Source organism: Armigeres subalbatus, unplaced genomic scaffold (assembly GCF_024139115.2).
Source record: "Armigeres subalbatus isolate Guangzhou_Male unplaced genomic scaffold, GZ_Asu_2 Contig1208, whole genome shotgun sequence".
Lineage (NCBI taxonomy): Eukaryota > Metazoa > Arthropoda > Insecta > Diptera > Culicidae > Armigeres > Armigeres subalbatus.
In genome coordinates, this window is record NW_026941966.1 from 1 (window position 1) to 23,675 (window position 23,675).

Sequence of the window (23,675 nt, forward strand, 5' to 3'; positions counted from 1 at the left end):
AAAAAATGGTATAATTTTCGATCCCATAGTCCGATATGGCCAATTTTCAATAGGAAACAACGGGACAGGATTCTACGTCGAATGCAACTTGTTGTGAGCAAATCGGTTGAGGATAAGTGTTCGAAAAATGAGTGACATTTTTTACGCGATTTTTTCGTAGGATTTTGTATTTTGGCCATAACTTTCGATCCCATAGTCCGATGTGACCAATTTCAAATAGGAAACAATGGGACAGAATTCTGCGTCGAATGCAATTTGTTGCGAGCAAATCGGTTGAGGATAAGTGCCCGAAAAATGAGTGACATTTTTCACTCGATTTTTTCGTAGGATTTTGTAATTTGGCCATAACTTTCGATCCCATAGTTCGATCTGGCCAATTTAAAAAAGGAGACAGTGGGACAGGATTCTGCGTCGAATGCAACTTATTCCGAGCAAATCTGTTGAGGATAAGTGCCCGAAAAATGAGTGACATTTGTTACGCGATTTTTTCGTATGATTTTGTATTTTGGCCATAACTTTCGATCCCATAGTTCGATCTGGCCAATTTCAAATAGGAAACAATGGGACAGGATTTTGCGTCGAATGCAACTAGTTGCGAGCAAATCGGTTGAGGATAAGTGTCTGAAAAATGAGTGACATTTTTTACATGATTTTTTTGCATGATTTTGTGTTTTGGCCATAACTTTTGATCCCATAGTCCGATCTGGCCAATTTCAGATAGGAAACAATGGGACAGGATTCTGCGTCGAATGCAACTTGTTGCGAGCAAATCGGTTAAGGATAAGTGCCCGAAAAATGAGTGACATTTTTTACGCGATTTTTTCGTAGGATTTTGTATTTTGGCCATAACTTTCGATCCCATAGTCCGATCTGGCCAATTTCAAATAGGAAACAATGGGACAGGATTTTGCGTCGAATGCAACTTGTTGCGAGCAAATCGGTTGAGGATAAGTGTCCGAAAAATGAGTGACATTTTTTACGCGATTTTTTCGTATGTATTTATATTTTGGCCATAACTCTCGATCCCATAGTTCGATCTGGCCAATTTCAAATAGGAAACAATGGGACAGGATTCTGCGTCGAATGCAACTTGTTGCGAGCAAATCAGTTGAGGATAAGTGCCCGAAAATGAGTGACATTTTGTTGAGTAGTTTTGCGCACACACATACACACACACACACACACACACACACACACACACACACAGACATCACCTCAATTCGTCGAACTGAGTCGATTGGTATATAACACTATGAGTCTCCGGGCCTTCTATAAAAAGTTTGTTTTTGGAGCGATCATATAGCCTTTACCGTATACTTAGTATACGAGAAAGGCAAAAACTACAGCAGTTACCCATTTAAAAGCAGATTTTGTGAGGTGCAGGTTTATTTTTATAAAATTTATTGAGTTCTTTTCATTAGAGTGCTGTATTTTAGATAATATTTATCTACATTTTTTTCATGAACACACAATGCATTTATGTAAAATCTATGATTTCTTTTTCTTTTTTTTGCTCTCTCGACTTGTTTATTATGCTCAATTCATAACTCATACATCCACCCTAAATCCGGCGGTCAATATCCTGCTCTAAGCCAAGATGCAAATATTTAAACAAATTTTATTGCATTTTTTTTCGACCCCGACTCCTTCGCTATTCGCAAACATGCGATCGGTTTCAGCATGCATATGGTGTGAGTTTTATGCCGCGTGATAAAGAAAGGCAAATCGTGCTAAGCTATAAGATGGTTTACATACAGAAGCAGCAGCAAAAAAAAACTACTGCCACAACCACCCATCCGTTGAGAGTCGTTTCAAAGGTCTTGAAAAAAAGGATGAAACAAAAAAAAAATAACGCAAGCCATTCGCCATCAACCAACCACAAAATACGCCGTTGCCGTCGTGTCGACGAGTGCGCACGCGAGTGTGACAATCTTGCAAAAACAATTCGACAACGTCGCATCGACGTCGTCCCGTCCCGAAAATCATATGTGCCGTTGCTGATGATGCTTTTTTTTCTGTTGCTAGTTGGCCCTGGCTTGGTTTGTAGATTCTAGTGCTGGTGGCCGTCCCCGCACAACCACAACCACCACCACCGCTTATGTTCCACGAACGCTGAACCATTCCGAAAAACAGTGATCTTCAGCATCATCAACTTGGCTGCACCAATCGATTTAAACCGGTTTCAGTCTTCTTCTTGCTGCTCTATCGCCCAGTGTTCCACAAAAATAACTTGCACGCCTTTCTCATTCCGCCTCGCCGCCGTCATCGTTTCGTCGTACCCACGTTCGATCCATCGCACACTACGATGGAACCGTGTCGAAAACACGATCCGCCGCCAGCTGCCTGCTGTCTGTGGTCGACCGAACGACGTCGACGACGCAACGAGTCTCGACGGCAGAAGCACTACAGTTGCGCGCGTGTTCTCCGATCGGAACGCCAGCATGTAGTGGTAGTGGGAGTTGACCCTCCACGGCAGTGTGCGTGTTTGCGGTGGGCTGTGAAATGTGGCAACGTTGCGTCAGGGCTGGAAAAATCCGCTCCGTCACTTTCCGCCCAAAACATCCACCCTCCACCCACCGCGCGCGACGTTAGCGCGTTGCTGTTGCCACGTTTTGCCCATTTTCATGCGGAGTTGGAGAAGCGTAGGCAGCACTATACTAGCCCCAGGCACAGACCGGTTTCTGCGAACACGCCAAGCGTGCTGAATGCCTTCTGGTTAGTGTGTAGGTAGGTGAGGTATAACCGTGGCGGCGGCGACGATCGAACGCGAGACTTGCCTGACATCACACGCAAGAGCAAGTTTTTTTTTTCACTCGACTTGTTTATTTTCTGTTGGTTTTTCTTCTCGTCTTATCTTGTTTGAGGAGTTTGCGTTTTTTTTTGTTTGACATACTAGCAGAATATAAAGGTACCTTTCGTACAGTTAGGAATGGTAAAGCTGTCGCAAAAAAATGACTGCTGTGTATTGCTAGTTTAAATTTCATAAACTAACTGCAATAACTACCAATTACAAAAATTAGTAAATTAATAGAGAAAAAAATTAAAAAAAAAATATGGTGAAATTTGTGTTCATGTTATTCTTTTTCCTCCTAAGACGAATTAAGTACTGTCCATTTAATTCCACCAGTTAATTTTCGTTATCTTTGCAGATACGTATTTCGACCACAACTGTGTGGTCGTCTTCAGTGTCTTGTACTTGACTCGAAGTCGAGTCAAGTACAAGACACTGAAGACGACCACACAGTTGTGGTCGAAATACGTATCTGCAAAGATAACGAAAATTAACTGGTGGAATTAAATGGACAGTACTTAATTCGTCTTAGACGGTTTAATACATTCCACTAAACGAGCTTAATATATTTTTCTGATTCTTTTTCCTATTGTATCCAACGATCACATCGGTTTTACTACACATTAGAATTTATTTTACGGACATGTCAACTAAAATGTGGATTGGCAGAATTTTAAAATTAAAGCTCTGAATTGAACCATCAGGGCTCAAATCACTGTCGATCGAATCACCCTGTTTTGCCATATTATGTAAACATTATGATACCGGTCAAATTGGAGTATCTTAAAATTTGAAAGATAAATGTTTTCGGATAACCGAATTTTCTGATTTATAATATGAAGTATTTGTTCTTCAAATGTATTGACTTGAGTGATAGCTCTCAAGAACTGTTGCCTATTAATCAAATTTAGCATATGCTACGTTGTCTAGTAAAATAATTATAACAAAACTATTTTTCCGTCGAATTCCGGCCCTAAAAAACAATATATTCTCTTTGGCTAAAAAGGCAAAACGGATATCTCAAAAGATTTATTTATCAATAACATTGCACAAAATTCTGCTATGCTAAAGTAATTCCTGTACAATTAGCACTCCTTAAATATAAACTAATGCTGAACATCGAATCCAAATGGAATTCAATTTTCCATTTCAGTAAAAAATATCAAAACATCAAGTAGAACATTTAATTTTTTGTAGATACATATTTTACTTATTGATATGTTCGTCAGATAACGTGAATATCAATTTTTTTTGTTATCTACCATCAATATACTTGCCCCAACTCAGTTCAATGAGAAAAGTCCGGTCTAGTTATATGTGAATGTTATTGGATTTTATTTTCTCATCAATCTAACTGAAAAAAATGATAATCAATAGCAAAACTCCGCTATCGATATCCGCTGAATCTTGTTTTTTCATCAATATGCTAACATAGGGAATAGGCGCTTCGGCAGAACCCCAAAGAAAACCGCTATTGTCGTTGATTCTGAACACTACAGCTTGCGGTCGAGTTTTGAAAAAAAACCTATCCTTCTTTGAAACTCAAAGCACCTAGCGGAAATAGGATTCGGATAGGCCGGAAATACCTATCTTCGCCCTATCACACCAGATGCGATAAAATAGTGTGATGAAGCAACGACGTATCATGTTTATGTACGAGCCTCGTGTTCAATCCATCATATAGCATCATCCTCGATGGAAAAAAAGATTCTCGCGTTTTTCTCCATTCATAATGTTTATCTTTTCATCCGAGGACGAGCACTGACGGTATTTGTGTGTACTGCCGAATGTCCCGTTTCAGAGTCTATCGTACGGTAGCGAACATTCGAATGATTGCGCGAAGAATCGGTAAAAGGCGAAGGGTACGTTTATTAATCATACGTTTTCATAATTAGACAAAAAGAGACGTTTGCATTTTAGAGAACGATATCTGCCGCAGCATGTCGCAAGTATTAGTGTCCATTATGCGTAGTTATGCGATAAAAAGCGTGCTGTTTTTGATGCGAAGTGCTCACAAGTGTATGGGAAAACAGAAATCATTTTTGCAAATTAATTTTCCTGCACATCTGGTTTTGGAATTGAAGTAAATGTACTTTTAAGAATTTATCCGCTTGCCTTAGATTCCTATCATAATTAAAAATTTCGTCAAACATATTAGATGGAGCTCCCCTGTTTTCCGATAATATTATTTGGATTCCCCATTATGAATATAGTTTCTATGATGAATGTGTATTAATGTATGAGGATTTTTTCTGCTTCTGTTAAGTTACGATTAAGCCATATTTGAAGGATCATTGTGTCAACTAGCGTCAGCAGTATATAAGGTGAAGAACAATGAGGCAAAGTTTACCAATAATGGGACAGTTTAGAACATTTACACTACAACTGCTAAGATCATGCACACGTGTATATAGCTACACAACCCTCATGGATCCCCTTTGTCGGAGTACGACCAAGTTCAATGAAGGTGATGTACATTTTGGGAAGCGTAACCGATCTTTTTTTTTGGCCGGAAACTGGTCAGTAGCGAAAAAGCTGGACAGTTAGCACACGCATCTATCTCTATAGTGGGTTGGTGGGTGGGACGTCACATCCCGGCGTATGAAATACCTGAATTCATTGTTGCAACATAGTCGTTTGGTGCTACATTCGGTAGTATCCACCGTTTGAGGTCAGTAGCTACAACAAGAGATGGGAAAAAGTTTGATTATTTAGCATTTTATCGATTGATAGGACACGAATCATCGGCAGTATAATGGGACGACGAATGGTTTGATGGTATGTAACATGAAGGGCGGGGATACGAGAAACGAACTTCCCAACAGATGTAAGCAAACGTTTATTTTGGATGTTATGCGATATACATTCTAAAAGTTTGATGCTGGCTAGAATTGTTCTGCCATTTGGACAGATCTATCTTAAAAAGTAATACACAATTATTTTTTTTCAAATCATTTGATATGAAAAACTGTTAAAATTATAGTAAAAGTGCTTAGAAACCCATTTTTTTTAAAAACAACATGTCAGTTTTTACGCTAAAAAACAAATTTCCTGTAACGCCTTAGAATTTACGCATTAGTACGCGCTATATCAGATAATGTTTGAATATTAGAAATTTTCAACCATTCCTATGAATGTTTTTAAATCTTTAAAGATTCTATAGTGGAAAAATTTTAGCGACACTTCATTCATATTAACTGAAGTTTCGAGTAGTTTTGGAACTGAGAAAAGATAATGCCGATTCATTATTGTTCTTTTTATCTCTCGTTACAAGCCCAGCTCAACTATGAAATATATTAGAAGAAAGCCAACGGTTGTTGTTTTGTATGAACCGTCATTGGAAATAATGTTGCTTCTATAGGAAGATATATATAGGACGCTATAGGACGCTTTTTTAAATGGCGACAGTAAGCAAAGTCGTTCGAAAAGGAATCCTAAAATTTAGCTTTTTAAACCATAACGCACTGTTTTATTCAGATGCATTTAGTTAATGTTTTTTTTGTCGTTTAAGTTTATTTTGCATTTCCTGATATTTTCGCCCAACTGAGTTGAAATTCGCATTTCCCGACACTACCGTTATTTTTTTTTTTTTTTTGTTCAATGGAATACACGAGCCGAAACGTCGTTCCAAAAGGTTTTACACTCGATTGGATTACTCATATCTGAAAAACGCAGAAAATATCAGCTTAATGTTTCAGTCAAACTATAACCGGTGTAAGCCGTTTTGCCTTTCTCGTACAACTAAGTTGTACCGAAAGGCTATCATTTCACTCCGAAAACGAGCTTTTTATAGAAGCCTCTGAGACCCATAGTATTATATACCAATCGACTCAGCTCGACGAGCTGAGCACATGTCTGTCTGTCCGTGTGTATGTGTGTGTGTATGTGTGTGCACAAAAGCTATAAAAAACATTAGACAACTTTTCGTATAGTATTCCTTAACCGATTTTCTCGCAACAAGTTTCATTCGACAGGGGACAAAGCCTTGTTGATCACTATTGAATTTTATAACGATCAGTCATTGCGTTTAAAAGTTATGAAGAAAATGGTACATCAGACCATATAAACCCCATATAAGGTTGGTGGCTTAACTAAATACGAGAAAGGCATCACCAACGCTAGGTGGATTAATCTGGGTTTTTTTTTCTGAAATTCTTGAATAAACCAAAACTGATGATGGTTGAAAATTCCTGCTCAGTGGCAGTTTAACATGAAGTTGTTTACCGACACTCAACAAACCAATTTTACAATTATCTTCAAATTCTTGGCGTATACAGATTCTGCAAAATTCTAATACAAACATGTTATCCCTAAGTACAGATCAGTGGCGTAGCCACGGGGGTGGTTTTGGGTATAACCCCCCCCCCCAAAGACAACATTTTTGGGAAGATTTTTTTTTTCGAAAAAAAAAATGTTCAGAAAAAACGCTCCCAGACCAATTTTCTGGCTACGCCACTGGTACAGATATTATACAAAATTAAAAGTTGTAATGTCTTTATACAATAAGTGAATAAGAATCTAACATATTTGTATATTTAAAATTTTTATACCGATTATGCAAGGTTCTGTAATAATATTTGGCATCCGTTGGCTGGGTGTAGGAATCCAGCATTGAACAAATTTCCCATTTCACATGGATATAATTTTTCTTTCAACAATTTTCAAAATAGGGCTTTTTGCAATGTAGATTGACTTAAACTGTATACAAATCATTATTGCACGAAAGCAAACAGTGTGATTAATTTTCGAACGCATAACTATTCATTCAATAAGTCTGTTTATAACTACAGCTGATCGTCTACTAATAAGACAATTCTCAAAACTTTTCGAACGGGAATGAAAAATTCAACGATGCCCATCAACAGACTAATTCAAACAAGAATCAGGAAAGCGCATTAGTCGAAACGAATATGATTCCAATGAGAAAACTAAGTTCCAAAACGAGAAAACAACGCTTTATGTATGAATAACGGTTTCTTGGACATGTTCTTTCGATTAGAATCCAACTCCTATGCTCTGCCGACAACCAACACAAACGTCTTGAACAAACGAAAACCAAGTACAAATTCGAACGAGAAGGAAAACGAAAGAAAGCAAACACCGCCAACAAACATATCTGACCGTTCGAGACTATTTAAAGCCGTAATGGCTTATACACGACTACTTCATCATCGTTGTGTTTTTAATTTTTGTTATCTTGAATTCTTCGTCGGTTTGAGAAATAAGTAATCCTACTACTTTGTATTTGGAGGCTTTTCGTCTTTCTTCGCCGCAGGCATTCCGTGTATTTTTAAACCATGCTCAATCGGTAAACCGTCGAGAAATTTGTAAACACATCGTCATGCTTTCATAGCGCTTCGTACCTCGTCTTGCGGTGGATACGTCGCCCAAGACCTTCGATCTCTTTCGCGCTCCGTCCGGAATTGGATTGCGGTGCTGACGTGCAAGCAGCGATCATCGACCGCGACAACAACGCGGAGACGACAACGACGGCGACGACGATCCCAAGAGGAAAACCATATGCTCTGGGTGCAATCCATGCAACTTTTCCATGACTAGGTTTTTGAGTCCGATTCTTTATTTAGCCGATCCGAGATCTGCTGACGTAGACTCTCGTAGCTGCACCACATCTGGGAAAGCTGATTCAACTTATTTCCTATCCACGCAATTCACGACCGAGAGATGCTGCTCTGTTGCCATCCAAGCGACGACGAACCATCAGGACGGAAGAGGAAGATCAAACAGTCAAATGCAGCGTCTATGGCCGAAAAAAGGGCACGGACGGATTCGCTCACGGTGTAGCGTAGGTAGATTTAAAGGGACCGAGGAGGGATCAACTAACACCACCGGCGGCCCGTACTGCAGAGCTGTGTAGGTTTCATTAACTGCATCAGACGGTTGGTGGTGACGAGGACGGAGCAGATGATCACGACAACGGTAAATCGAATGTCAGCTGTTTCATATTCTGCATCCTTCTTGAGGAATGTATCCGTTGGGAATAGAACGGAACGCAGAATGCCGTTGCCTTGAACTTGTGGAAAAGTGCGACTGTGTGCGTGCGGGAGGATTAGATTAAGAGGAAACTGTTTTCTTGAATGGCCTTTACAGAACCGTGAAATATTGACGATGCTCTGCCTTGGATGAAAAGGAAGGATTGTGAGTTTGATATCAAATTATTGGAGTAATTATTAATGGATTATAAAACATTTAGATTTTATACCGTTTCAATAGTTCTGTTCGGTTCCAACTTTTTGTCAATCCACAAATTGATGTCTGTCGACTGCGAGTAAAAAGATCCATGTACCATTATTGATTTGAAGTAGACAGAAAAATGAATTCGTCCTCAAAGATTACTTGTAGGTTTATATGACTTTGAACGGAATTATATGCAACGCTATTGCGAGAAATATTGTTATAAGAAACTTAGAAAGCCATTTGCGATGTCTCATAGTATTTTGGATAATTTGAAGTGTCAGTCGGACGAATGATTTCTTACAGTGTTCAAATAGGCCTCTCTGATAAGTGAAATCATACGAACAAATGTACTTTTTTTTTTTGGCATTTTGTATTTGTATTTGTATTTTGTATTTGTATTTGATTACTTCCATCGGACATCCTAGAGTCTACATGAAAATTACGCTTATGAACTAAACAAATATTACAGTATGCCGTGAACAAATATTCCTTGTTCTGCGATCACTGGATGTCAGTAGCGCTCAAAATCATTTGACAATCAATTTTATGAAAAAAATTAAATGTCAACACTGCAAAACTTTACCATTCTGGCATTCGTTTGTTTTTATTTGCTTTTTCACTTGCGTGGAATCCAAGTTAGTGAATTTAAGAGTAGATGCGATTTTTTATATCAATTTGTTGAAACTCTGAACTTAAAATTCGTTTGACAAAGTGTTTATTTGTGGTAAGTATGAAGCAATAAAAATAATCTACAACAGTATCACTGAATAAATGACCAATCAACCCATATTATGTTTTGTTATTCTGTTCATGGCTTCTGCTCGGGTAGGGTTGCATTTGCCTTTGCCTACCATCATTGTACTCCGGAAAATTGGTCTCAAAATACTCAGAAACGAGGGAAGCAAATTTAATTTGTTTTCCTCGAATGGAATGAGGTACATTCGCAGACCTATCAACCGCAGAAACGATTTTCGGTACCAAGTACCGACTATAAAGCATAGGTAGCGATATGGTATAGGGTGCGTCTCGAAGGCATCATGAAAAACTTGTTCCACGATTATCGAGATATTCTGAGACACACATGTTGCTGTCACCCCGCTGTTCCAATATGACAATGACCATAAACATCGCTTGAAGTTTTTGAAGGAATAGTTGGAGGAAGCTAAAATCAATATTCTGGAGTGGCCAAGTAAAAATCCTAATCTGAATCCCATCGCGTATTTGTATGAAGAGCTCGACAGACGTGTGCAAGCACAAACGTGCTTCAATATAACGAGTTTTTTCAATGTAATCAATGTATCTTAATGGAATAGAACAAAACACTATCGCATCGAATTACTAATCTAGTGAAAACCGTGTTGTTTTTGACTCTAACTCGAAGGGATTATTTCCACTACTTGGAGTTCTTGCTCTTGGTCAATTCACTTAACATCTGAGCACAAAATATCAGCTTTATCTCCGTATTGCTCCATTGAAAGAAAGCATGATGAGAAGAAGAACTTTTCTTGCAATACCTCGAATTATCTTGTTTATCTGAATATGAAGGCGGTTTGGTGGGTAGAGGACCTTTTTAATTAAATTCACCCTGTTGTCAAGATATCACTAAAGTGTCTCAATTTTAGTGGCCACTAGCCAAATTTAGTCGAAACTTTACAGAACCTTTGTCTATGATAAATGATAGTTGACTTTTTTATGCTTTCTTCCTTGAAGAGCTTCGAACTCATAGACTTATTTATTAGGAAAATTTGAGTTTATAGTCCGCAACTACAAATCACTTGTCAAATTTGTTTCCTAGCAGGTAAATCAAACTTCTAAATTTAAACAACATTTATTCAAGCCGTAGCCAAATAAATAGCTGCTAAATTCAACGATCTCGTAATTTTTAGATTTTTAATCCATGTTGCAGATAATATATGATAATAAATGTAGTTTCACTTTGTAATTGTTGACATTGGCAACAAATTTTGAAACTAGTGCATTGACAATTAATGCATTTGATATGTTTTAGCTAAGTTGAAATAACAACAAAAAAATTGAAATTTGCTTCAAATGTGGTTCCAAAATAATTCCCTGATTTCATTGAGGATTCCAGTTTTTTCAATGTTGAACAAAATTCTCCTGTGTATGCCCGGTTTTCCAGGTTTTTCCACCCGTTATTCATTTTGTTTGTAAACCAATACATTTTATATAATTTCTCATTTTGACAAATAACTTTTGAACTCGAAAAAACATGTTTTTTTGGTGTCAGATTGCGAGAAATGAGAATCGCGTGTGAAGTGAGAAGTGAGGAATGATAGATTTCTCACTCCTCTCTCAAAAATTGAATTGTGAGAAATTTAAGTAAGAAGGTAAGAAGTGTGGAGTCTTAAGTAAGAGATGAAAAGTAAGAAATAAGAAGTGAGAAGTGTAAAGTGAGTAGTAAGAAGTGAGAAGTGAAAAGTGAAAAATGGGAGTGAGAAATGCAAAGTAAAAAGTAAGAAGTGACTAGTGAGAAATGAAGGGTAAGGCACCCTTCCTTTCTCCTTTTTCCTTATTCTTACTTCTTCATTCTTCATTCTTCCTTTTTCATTTTTCTCTTGCTTAATCCTTGCTTCTTTCTTCCTTCTTTTTTCTACTTTCTTTCTTCATATTTCATTATTCTTTTTATTATTCCTCCCTTTTTTGCTTCCTCCCCCATTCTCCTTCTCTCAGCTTCCTTCCTCCTCCTCTTATCTCGTTCTTTCAGATACCTATATAGAAAATTATTTTGAGCTGTTTAGTGGTATGTCTTTACTTCTCATAAGGCGAGTTAATTAACACTATTCAATTTGATTCCACCACTTGATTGTAACTTTACATATACGTATTTCGACCTCAACCGTAAAGGCTGCCTTGAGTCTTTATTTCCCAAAACAGTTTGCCAAATGCCTTTGAGTTTGTCAAATTCTGTTTGAATTTGAGCTGTCGGCCAAGTGATTTTCCATCTTCTTCTAGGCATTACAGCTTGTGTTCATTCAGCACTTTCTTAATTATTAGCTTCGAGGTTTATAAACCAAGTTAGCAATTTTCATTTTCGTATATCATGATGCTAGCACGATGATACGTTTTTGCCCAGGAAAGCCGAAAAAAAAAATCCAACCCGAAATTTGCCTAGACCGAACCTCAAACCCACCTTCAGCATGGTCTTGCTTTTTAGCCGCGCATCTTACCGCACGGCTTTGATAAGTTCAAGATGTTGAAGGACCGATTTCTGTCCTAGAACCTATTCCGGGGCCACAGGGTGTCCAAATGACCGTTCAACCATTTCAGTTGATAAAGTGTTATTTTCATTCTGCCATCCTGCACTACTATTCCTTTTTCTATCACATACCGCTTGTTATTCAATTGAAAATTGATTAAGGATGAGCAATTTGAAGGTGTCAAGACTTATCTCGCCAGGTTGAGCGTTCAATTTTTTGCACAGTGCACTGTGAATACATTTTCAGGACGTTTAACTATTGAAGCAAACCCGAAAAATGACAAATATCTTGGCTGTTCTAGGTTTCTGGACAGCACGGTGAAGAGGATACTAGAGAGGGACCCAAACTTCACTGCTTAACAGTCAATCGGAAAATATATTCAGGTATGTTCAGGATTGAAGACAAAGCCATATAGAGTTACAAAAAAGAGTCCCAAGCCAAGCCTAGCTATAATAAACTGAATTGTACGACAAGATTTCGTGCTCGGAAGTTTATTTCTCTTCTAGGCTTTTTGCAAGTATTAGCTGAACATTCGATTAACATCGAAACCAAATGATTGGAACTTCATAATGTTTGGCATTTGATCGCACCATTCCCAGCTGGGAGAGAAGTCAGTTTTTTACTTATTTGGGTATCCAGCTGGATAGTCCAGTCTAGACTATTGCGGATACCGACTTCACAAACAGTTAGTTAAAAAGCAGGCAAAGCTCCAAAAAGAATTAAAATTAATTACTGTTTATTTGGAATTAGGAATTTCGGAAATATCTGCTAAAACACATTTTTAAAATATCGCTAAAACAGGACTGCAACGAATAGTCCTTAGAGACGAGTATCGCCATATATATACCACGTTTGATAGATCTCTTGCTCTGCTCTGTTCCAATTTTGGCACTTGGTGCTAGTGTTTTTACAGGCACTATAAACAAGACATATAATGCCTTTGATCGCGTATTAGGCTCATATGAGTTTCTAGCGTTTTGGAATTGTAACCAGTAATCTTCTTCTTCTTCTTAATGGCATTACATACCCACACTGGGATCGGGTCTCCAGTAGCCTTGCGAGCAAAGGCGTAGGATTGCCAATCCGGAGATGGCGAGTTCGATTCTCGGTCCGGTCTAGAATGTTTTCGGGTTGGAAACATTCTCGACACCCTGGGCATAGTGTATCCATTGTACTTGCCACACAAGATACATACTCACTCATGCAATGGCGGGCATAGAAAAGCTTTCAATTAATAACTGAGGAAATGCTAATAGAATACTAAGTTGAAAAGCAGGCCAAATTCCAGTTGGAATGTAGAGCCATTGAAGAAGAAGAAGAAGATCCCCACACTGGGACAGAGCCGCCTCGCAGCTTAGTGTTCATTGAGCACTTCCACAGTTATTAACTGCGAGGTTTCTAAGCCAGGTTACCATTTTTGCATTTTGCATGAGGCTAGCACGATGGTAATTTTATGCCCAGGGAAGTCGAGACAATTTCCAATCCGAAAATTGACTAGACCGGCATCGGGAATCGAACCCAGCCACCCTCAGCATGGTTTTGCTTTGTAGCCGCGCGTTTTACCGCACGGCTAAGGAGGGCCCCTGTAACCAGTAATGGTTCTATTAAAAGAAAAAGGTTCTATTAAAATCTATCTATCTAAATTTGTTCTAAATAATGGTTTTCAAAAATCTAAAAAAAATATCAAGCCAGTTTGTTCTTGAATTATTCTCAGTAAATATTCATTTTGATTTTATTCTATTTTTGCCATTACTGATGGTGATGGTTCCATCACATACTATTACTTGTTAAGTATTTGTTTTAGCTTCTTATGATTGCAAATGTAAAATTGTTCAAATAAAAAAATATCTAATACTGTAAAGTTATTAATTTAACTAACATACCCACGTATTATCCATATTAATAGCAATTACAATACCATCTTTGCAAAGTTGCTCGAAATTGTCTCACAATAACAAAAGTAAAGAAATGCTGAATGTAACAGGCATACAAAGGAATATTACAATAAATGAGACGCATGTGTATTGTTCAATTTGTTTAGGACTCAAGGGTCACGTACAATTGGTAGATTTGCGCGTGGTTTGGCAGTTTTTTTCCATGAGAAACTGTCAAATTGTACGCAAACGTATCTATTGTGCGGGTCTCTTAACTGGCTGAATATTTTTAGCCCGCTTCTCTAATTACTGGATAATTATCCTTTTTATTTTTTGCTCATATGCTATCACAGAGAAAAGAGTACATTTTTTGTAGAGAATCATTAAATTATTTAAACATTTCTTCATTAAACAATGAAAGAGTAATTTACAGCTGGAGACACCACAAATAACCCCACCATAACCAAAGATTGCAATACCTATTAGCAAGTAGGTCTCTACAAGAATCACAGGTTCTAAGCACAATTTAAAGACCATGGACAACAAACCAAAACACCAGCGACAGAGAGAAAACGAAAATAATGCATTAACAGGTTCAAACTATTCTAACTACTCAAACTTACCGGTCGGTTTGAAGTTGGCCGTATCGAAGGAAGCAGTCCGCACCGGGTGTTTGTCCTTGTAGCTGGGCTGCCGGTCCGGAACGAACGGTACCGCCGGCAGGGATTCGCCCCGTGTCAGCGGCGGTCGCTGCTGAATGGCAACCGACGGGTCCTCGGCGCCTCGTTTGGCACTGCCCGTCGGCCCATCCATCGGACCGTGCTCGTCGTCCTCCGGCGGGGGTCGTTTCAGATTGACGGATAGCGCCGGTGGAACCTGCTGCCTGTTGGCGTGCGGTGGCATGTGATGTGGCGGAATATGCTGTTGGAGGCGAGCCCCGGGACGGACACCACCCGGCATGTCGTGCGGCTCGTGCTTCGGTGTGAAATCGACAAGCGCCGGCCCATTCGGCCCGGCTCGTACCGAGTAGTGATGGTGTGCCTGTGGAACAGATCTGTGCGGTGGCATTTCACCGTTTTCGTGGCCACCGCCTCGTTTACCGCCACCGCTGCCACCTCCAGCTGATGCACTTCCGCTGCCGCCACCGCCACCACTGGCATGGATCCGTTTCATCTGCCGGGCGGTATCCAGAACCAGCTCGATACGATCCGCTCCCTCATAGTTAACACATCCTCGACATACAGCTTCCGTAAAATCGTGAATCATTGCCCACGGCATCCGCGGCAAATCGCACAAATAACAATGTTGACGCTTTGCTTGAACCGACATTTTGTCAGTTTATTTTTATCACCAAAAACAAATAGTTGAACTATTTCAACCAACAATTTAACTACCACCCAACACACTAAGCCAGTTTCACTTATTCCCACACTAAACTAATTGCGGCCCCATTCAAGTTATCCATAGCGAGGCATTCGGCAATCATCGATATCAATAACTTTTATCGTAAACAATCCAAAAATTCATATTAGGAATAATCAACTTTTTCCAAAGTGGAAATGTTTACTTTTATTGCCACTTCTTGTCACCAAAAATCTTCCGTTATGATAACGCTTTTATATACTTTTCATGATTTACGATAGCAAGTGTGATTCAACGTATATTAATGATGCAATCACGTCGTAGTCGAGGATCGCCTTCTTCCTTCCACTTTCACACACCTTCCACTTCGCAGCTGTTAGTCGATGCTAGTTCGGAGGCGCGCACTTTTGTTTTCACCTGAACCCGATATAGCCACTTGCACATGCACCGAATATCCTCGACTATTTCCGTATCATTCTAAAACAAAATTAACTTTAGTTTTCCAGTGGCTGTTGAATTTTTCAGATTTTTCAACTCTTGCTTAACATATAGAATGTAGAGAGTCGCCTCTTCTGTTGTATCGATCGATCGACTTTTCTCTAACGAAGGAAACAACTACCCTTCATTCGACATCACTCACGGAACTCAAACTGGAAATTGCGCGTAATTTGAAACCAAATTAATCCATCCAGAATCCGGCCCAAAACGAACTAAAACGCTTCCGAAAAAAGAAAAACTCAAGAATTCAAGCAGGTCTTTCCACGTACAGCTGAATTACACAAACAACGAACGGGACACGATGTGCAGCAACCAACGAGCGCGTCACTTTTGAAACGAACGGTTCGCTCTGGCTGCCGTGGAACCCTCCTCATTCAATGGTGCTGCTGTTGCGTTCGCGTCGTGCTTCCACCAACAAAATCAATAACAGCAACAACGCCATCCACCGGCCCAGCAAGAACAGCTAGACGAGGTGATCACGCTCACAAGTCGCGCAGCAGCATTCATGGCGCGAGTGGCTGTGTGCGTGTTTATATGCGGTACCACATATTTACCATTGCCATTATTTTTACGATGACTCCGGGATAGTAGTAACCAACAACAATAGCAGCAGCGCCAGCCAGCAGACACAGTAGTGCGGCACATCACGGTTGACCCACACAAGCAGACTGCTGACTCGCGAGCAGCGTGCTGATAGGAGCTACATAACTGTATGCAATACATTTGCACACACGAGGAGGAGCAGTAAAGTGCAACTGCAGTAGGGTGGTTCTCAGTGTTGTATGCCTCCCGAATTATTGAATAAGGTTTGTGCAATTATCTTTTTATGGAATACGCACCAATAATAATTACAAAAACTCCACACACGCTAACTTTCACCTACTCAGTGACTGAGTAAAATTGAATTGCTCTCTCTGTCTATCCCACGAAAATTTTACTCAATTTCCGTCAAAAGCAGGACAACTCAAAACTATGAGTGATCCTGCTTTTGACGGAGACTGAGTAAAATTTCCGTGGGAAGAAAAGAGATGGCAATACAATTTTACTCAGTCACTGAGTAGGTGAAAGTTAGAGTGCAACTATTAGGGCTTATAAACCAAATTCATGATTTTCGATCTTCTAGCATAAACGATTCCCTTGTAAAGGATTTTTCCGTTCTTGATATTTGCTATGAAACACATTCATTGCTAGTTCGAGTGAACGTCTCATGAACCATCTGCACCAAACTGGCGCCCTTTACTTACTAGTCCTTTGTTTAGCGCCCTTAACTACCATTCGCAGTGTCCTGCTTTGTTTTTAGGCCGTTCACTTTATGTTGTTTGGATAGAAAATCTGGCTCCTAGTAATGCTGAAGATGGGAGGGAGCTGTTCGGCACTTCATATCATAGCTCTCATGTTCATTCCATCCAAACAAAACGATGAAAACTAATAATTGTATTTTTGTGATTTCTTCACCGGTTAGCGAGTACGCTTTTTAGCAAAAAGAAACGACGAGATTGGAACTGTATTTCATAGTTTTACGATGAGATGGTTATATGTTCAGAGGGATAGGAAACGGAACAGTTCCCCTATATTTTTCCCAAGTTTTCAACATCTGCTCTGGTTAACATAGCTAAACTAATCAAACGATGTTGTCCCCAAGATTTTTTTATGTACAGGTTATCCGACTTGTCAATATCCCCAACTCAGCCATCTTGGATTTTTGTATGGAATTTATGCTCGTTTGTTTACGTTTTGCACTGAAAATGTATGTTTCCCCCCCGCGCTGATTATTCCCATCTACTGACGAAGTCGGATAACATGTACATAAAAAAATCTTGGTTGTCCCATTGAATTCCACCACTTAATTGTATCTTGACAGATACGTATTTCGACCTCAACAGTAAGGCCGTCGACTAAGTCGAGTCAAGTACGAGACACTGAAGACGGCCTTACTGTTGAGGTCGAAATACTTATCTGTCAAGATACAATTAAGTGGTGGAATTCAATGAGATTGTACAAACTCGTCTTATGACAAGTGAAGACATTCCACTAAAAAGCTCAAAATAATTTTCTTAACAAAGGATGTTAATGGCGTTTAGCAACGGCTCAAAAGCTGCACTGAACCAAAACATCAGCCTCATATCGACTGACCATAGCTTCGCTCCCTTAACCCTTTCCTTTTCATTTCCATGGTAGCTATGTACTGCCGCTAACCGCAAGTCGAGCACATCTGTATATGGAGGCCCATATACAGATGTGCTCGACTTGCGGTTAGCGGCAGTGTAGTGCTCCATCAAATTTTGCACCTTCCAACATTCGTCGAATTATTTCAATAACAAAAAGCAGTGTTTGGCTCAACTTTATGGTTTCATTAGACTGCAAATATAATCAGTTTTGTGTAAAAATAGTATAAATATTGAAAACAGTCAAGTAACTGTTGAATTTCAATCGAAACTTTTTTCAATCAACAAAAAATCACACATTTTTTTGCTCAAACTTTCTTTTAGCAGATTTCATTAATCGCCAATCGTATCGGATATTCCTCAACTTTATAACTGGGGATATTCTACATCAAATGTACACATGAATTGATATGGAATGATTTCCGTTTCCGTTGTACGAACAAAATATTACAAGTCAGTCAAAAAGCCACATGGTGTGGTTTGGTTGAGCCCCGACCAACTATTCGTATTCCGAGCCGTATTCCGACTAATCTGTCAACGTTGCAATTCATGCGCGGCAAATATGTAAGCCTTGACCAACCTGATACCAGAGCTGTGAGATCAGCCATCGCCGATATATAGAGAGTAAAATGACCAACCTCGGACCCTCAACCAATAGTCGACCCTCAAGCCATTTTTGCATTATTATGCTGTACAATGTAAACATTTTGCTATGAATTTCCATCGGGAGAACCTACCTTACAGTACTATGATTTGATTACATGCATTGGAAATGCTATGGAAAGTAAAATTATATGATTTTTTACAATGTTATAAAAAATAAACATGAGAGTGTCCATTATAGGAATATTTTGGGGGGTGTGCCGAAATGGAACATCAAAATTAAATGAAGTGGCGACTATAGGGAAGCGATTTCCTGTTATGGGGTCTACTATAGGGCAAATTCGGTAAGACTTTGAAATGTTAATTTCTACGAATAACGTCGTATATTTGAGTGTTTTTGTATGTATCGTGAAGAGGAGATGCAGAACTTGTTATTAGTTATCAAGCGGAAATCATATGTTAAAAATTTCTACTCCTTAAGACAGGAATGCAAAATTCTGCTACTAGAGGGTCCACTATTGGGTATTTTACCCTACGCCTTCCAAAGCCGTTGAAAACGATCGATGAACCTTTAAAATGCCACCGGCTGTTCCATCCCGTCATCTCCTGGGACCATTGCCAAGAGTTCGACCAAAAGTACATTGTCCTTTAGAAAATAAGTTGTTTAAATTACACTGGATTTTGTTTTTACGCGATTTACATTTTCTCAATTTTCCACTCATCCTAAATGTTTAACGTATATTAATTACAATGTGATTTTTCTTTGATTTATTCTGGATTTTTTTAAGCATGTTGCGAAGAGTTTGGTGGAAAATTGAAGTCACACGATCAAAAATACGAGCGAAAAAAAATCGTGTAAAAACAAAATCCTGTGTAATTTAAATTAACTTTGATTCAGTAAATACTGCCGTTAACTTACCGACGTTCACGCAATTTCCTATATCAAAATTGAAATATAAGAAAACTCTACTGTCTAAACAATCGCACACAGCTTCTGAGGAAAATTATACACGTGGCGATAAGTTTCATTCACAACAGCAATAAAAATCATACCAATTCTGAAAGAATTTCATAATAGGGCCGAACCAAAACAATAATCATCTGATTAAAGGATGGCACTTGTTTCATATAAATACTTCCATTGTAATGAAAGACGAGCAAGGTTTGCAGAAATCGCTCTCAATAGATAGCAAACAACGATAAAAGAGAGGCAAAAACCTTTTCGAATTATAACAAGCCATGAAAACAAAACTATCGCACTTGTATACAACTGAGGTATACAAGTTGGCAGGGTTTCAACTTTTCGTTTCAATGAGACCAAAGCAAGCGTTTCTCGGGCCAAGGAAGAATCTTTTTTCGTGTTTTATGTTGAGGATCATCTTTCACCCATCAATCTTTCTCTACAATTAGCCTTGGATGATAAACGAAAACCTTTCATATAAGATGAAAATCCTTTTTCGTTTTACCACTTTTACCCACTCACTCACTTCTCGCGAGAATTATCGCAGAACAATTACAAAATTGTATGGCCGCGCCGGGATTCGATCCCAGAATAGTAACAATAATAGCCGTAGGGATGCGCTTACTCTAGCCACATCACCACGCTATCTGTATGAAAGCATTAAGTTATTTGTTCGACATAAGCTACTACCATTTGCATTGAAGAAGCCACGAAAAGACTCGAATATGAAAGAAAAAGAGCAAACCAACGTTTGGCGGCAATCGAAGTGAGCGAAAAATGATTATCACTCTCCAGGCTGTTTTTCTTTCCGAAAAGTGATTTTTTTAAATCTTTCGTTTATTTGGAAGGCTCAATACGAAAAGTGATTTCTCCCCGAAAATTTTCTTGAGGGAGCATCCTGTGCTCCTGAGATTGAGTGAGCGATACAAACCCTGCAAGTTGGAAAAGAACTGATTCGGATAGGCGGCCCCCACCGATGGGGTTTGATAAAACGCTTTGTTCTCGTTCATTTTATGTTGAGCACCATATTTTTTCGCACAACTGTGTAAAACATGTTGAAATGCATCATCAGAACCGGTGCCTCCCGCAATTGGAGCTTATTTAAAGAAATTTATCATGGGTTGTAGCCCCTCGAATCAGTTCATTATCGTAACAGCTACTGAAAACAGGTCTCGCGGTATGTTACCTATCGTGATAAGTGGAAGATTTTCTCATTATCGTTTGGATTAAAACCCTGAAGACGACACATTCAACATGCATCCGTGACCAATTGTTCGCTGTTCGGATGCTTTTCTTTTGATTATAGGCGGGTGTGTCAGATGCGCTAGGGCAGCATACGGTAGCGATGTGCTGCAGCAGCTAGGTGTGGGCCAAACTCCTCTATGTCTGTATTAGTCGGAAAAATAATCAAAACATTGCCATTTTCCATGAATCACTCAAACGACCAATGAGCAATGTGTCTGAGAATGGAATTTGGAAATAAAACCTTGGTTACTGTTTGGTAACTGAATTAAGGATGGGTTATCTTATGTATCATTTCAAAAAGCCACAGAGTTTTAAGACGCTTGAGGATGTGGTTCATAAAGAAAATGAGAAAGATTATTGCATTTGGACTGTTAACAATATGTAAAGCCTGTCCACGTTAAATTTCGGACACCCATCTTCCAATGTGATTTTTTTTTAATTTTCGCAAACCACTGTAAAGACCAATTTACACACAGCTGAATCTCTCCGCTTTATGTGATACACTCAACATATTTTTATTCTCATTCAAATTGATAAAATGGCTAAAAATCATTTGGACATTATTTCAGTGTCCGAAATTTAACGTGGACAGGCTTTAGTCCTTTACGTTACATAAAACGATCGTGCCAGAGAAAATTACCTTGCGCTAAAAAACTGGAACACCAAATCAAAGTCGAGAAAACATGAAAGAATTCGTTGTGATCGTTCAGATATTGAAGGTTTTCCATACTTCTACAATAAAAAAAAGTAACAGGGGGTTGTAGGGTTCTCTATCTATGAAATTATGATGTAACTCTCAGAATGAAACTAGAAATAATTAATGGTTAACACTTCTTGAACGGTTGCTACGGAAATGGTTCGCAAAATCGACATAGTAGTCGTATTTACAAGGATGACAATTTTGTTATCAATCACTGGCAAGTAATGGCGTTTCTTGGCAGGTCAGATTTTACAGGAGAGATCGAGGAATGGAAGGAAAATTATGGTGGGTGCTAGATCCAAAAAAGCTCGTTGCTATGAAAAATAACAACAAAACAAATGTCGTTTCTAGAGGCCTTATCAAGGCCTCTAGTCGCACATGTTGCATGAGCTCAATTTTTATGACAACAACCCATGCTATAAAACGGCCGAAGTAGGCAGCTTATCATCAATGAACGACACATTTTGGACGTTTAAAGAGTTGTTTAGGAAGCAATTTAGCATATGAGACCTTTTTGAACGATTTTGCCTTACGACTGCCGGTGCCGGTGAGAGCGATGACCCATTCTCACCCCCCAGACCCTTACATTGTTTTTTTTGTTAGGTCACTTGATAATAACTTTAATAATTTCCCAGTGCAACGCTCTAACCAATGCCATACAATCGTGTTTCAGTCCTCTCCTGGTAGTTGATCAACTCCAGGGGCTTTGTTGTTTTTCTAGAGCTGGAAAACTTATGTCCAGCACGTTTGCAGCCAAATTTGTCACCCCGTCCTCTAATCGTCACTCACGTGGTTAAAAAATACTTAATTTTAGGTTATTTTTGTCTCTTGTATCTCACTCCCTCATCCCTTTGTTGCCATAAAATGAAGAGGAAAACCATTGTGGACTTCGTGGCCGTGCGGTTAGCGACGTCATCCGTCTAGACGCATGTGCTGCGGAGTAAGGGTTGGATTCTCGCCCCGGTAAAGAGAAAACTTTTCGTAAAGCGAAAAGCTCTCCACTGGTCCACTGGGTGTTGTGTAAATGTCCTGTCCGTTGTCTCATGCTAGATGTTAAGTGTTCAGTCTATGCGACCCTTGGTCGAAGACGGTGATTCTGTCTTGTCTGTCATTCAACAAGAGCAGTAAAGCGCGAGAAGCCTTACTTTATGTTATCTCATGTTTACAAAAGTTAAGTAAAATTTACCTAACTTTTGGTTAGTTTCTTCACAAATTTATGTAAAGTATACTTAATATTGAGTAATTTTTCCCACTCTGAAACGCCGATTTGAGTGAAAAGTACCTAATATTACACGCAATGCTATCACCAATTCTGAATCTTTCCAGGTAGAGTTCCCGTAGTTTCCATGTTGGTTTAATCTTTCTGTGTTTTCGTATTTGTAAAATTTATTCGATTTGCAATACTTATCAAATTTGTACAATAAGTTGGATTTACGATATGTTTGATTTATCAAAATCATGCTTTATTATACTTTTTAAGTTTTCTACAATTTCGACTAATTACCTATTTGCTCATATTTGTTTTTCGAATTACTAGACATGTTTCATGTCCATTTAATGTTATCTAACAAATCTATCTCAATGACACACGAATCTTCACGAATAGTTTCGGTGTTGATTTCCGTAGTATATTAGCGAGTAAATGTATTCCAGATTGTTGCTTTTGCTATTTTGAAATATTTTTACACACACAACGCCACAGATGAATTAGATGAATTAGAAAAAATAATTAATCTTATCAGTTTGTGAATTTTTTGATTGATATAAAGAAAGGTCTTCCGAGCCTTCTAACAATCGTATGTCCTTGAAATTTTCGTTTCGGTATACTTGGCGCAAGGAAAATGCATAAAAACCCGAAATGCAAAGGTGTAAGGCAAATTGATTTATATATTCTAAGAAATCTCCACATTTAGCTACTCTAACGTGAAGGTTTTCTTCAAACCACCCCATGTACCCCACGTTGTATCGATTTTCCATTCGGTCTGTAGGCCAACATTCTCGAATATTGTATCGTAGCTCAACACCTCGTAACGACAGCAAACTGAGCCGATGATGACGCTGAA

The 23,675-nt window shown here is 38.9% G+C and overlaps 1 protein-coding gene across 1 annotated transcript; it reads right to left on the reverse strand.

The window, feature by feature from the left end:
• Positions 1–5,401: 5,401 nt before the first annotated feature.
• Positions 5,402–16,223, reverse strand: LOC134202419 (interferon regulatory factor 2-binding protein 2-like; the record flags this gene model as incomplete). Its single annotated transcript, XM_062677420.1, has 3 exons — positions 16,208–16,223; positions 14,702–15,917; positions 5,402–5,470 (listed from the first exon to the last, which is right to left on the reverse strand). Coding segments are annotated over exons 2-3 (775 nt in total), but the record flags the coding sequence as incomplete, so codon positions are not given.
• Positions 16,224–23,675: the final 7,452 nt, after the last annotated feature.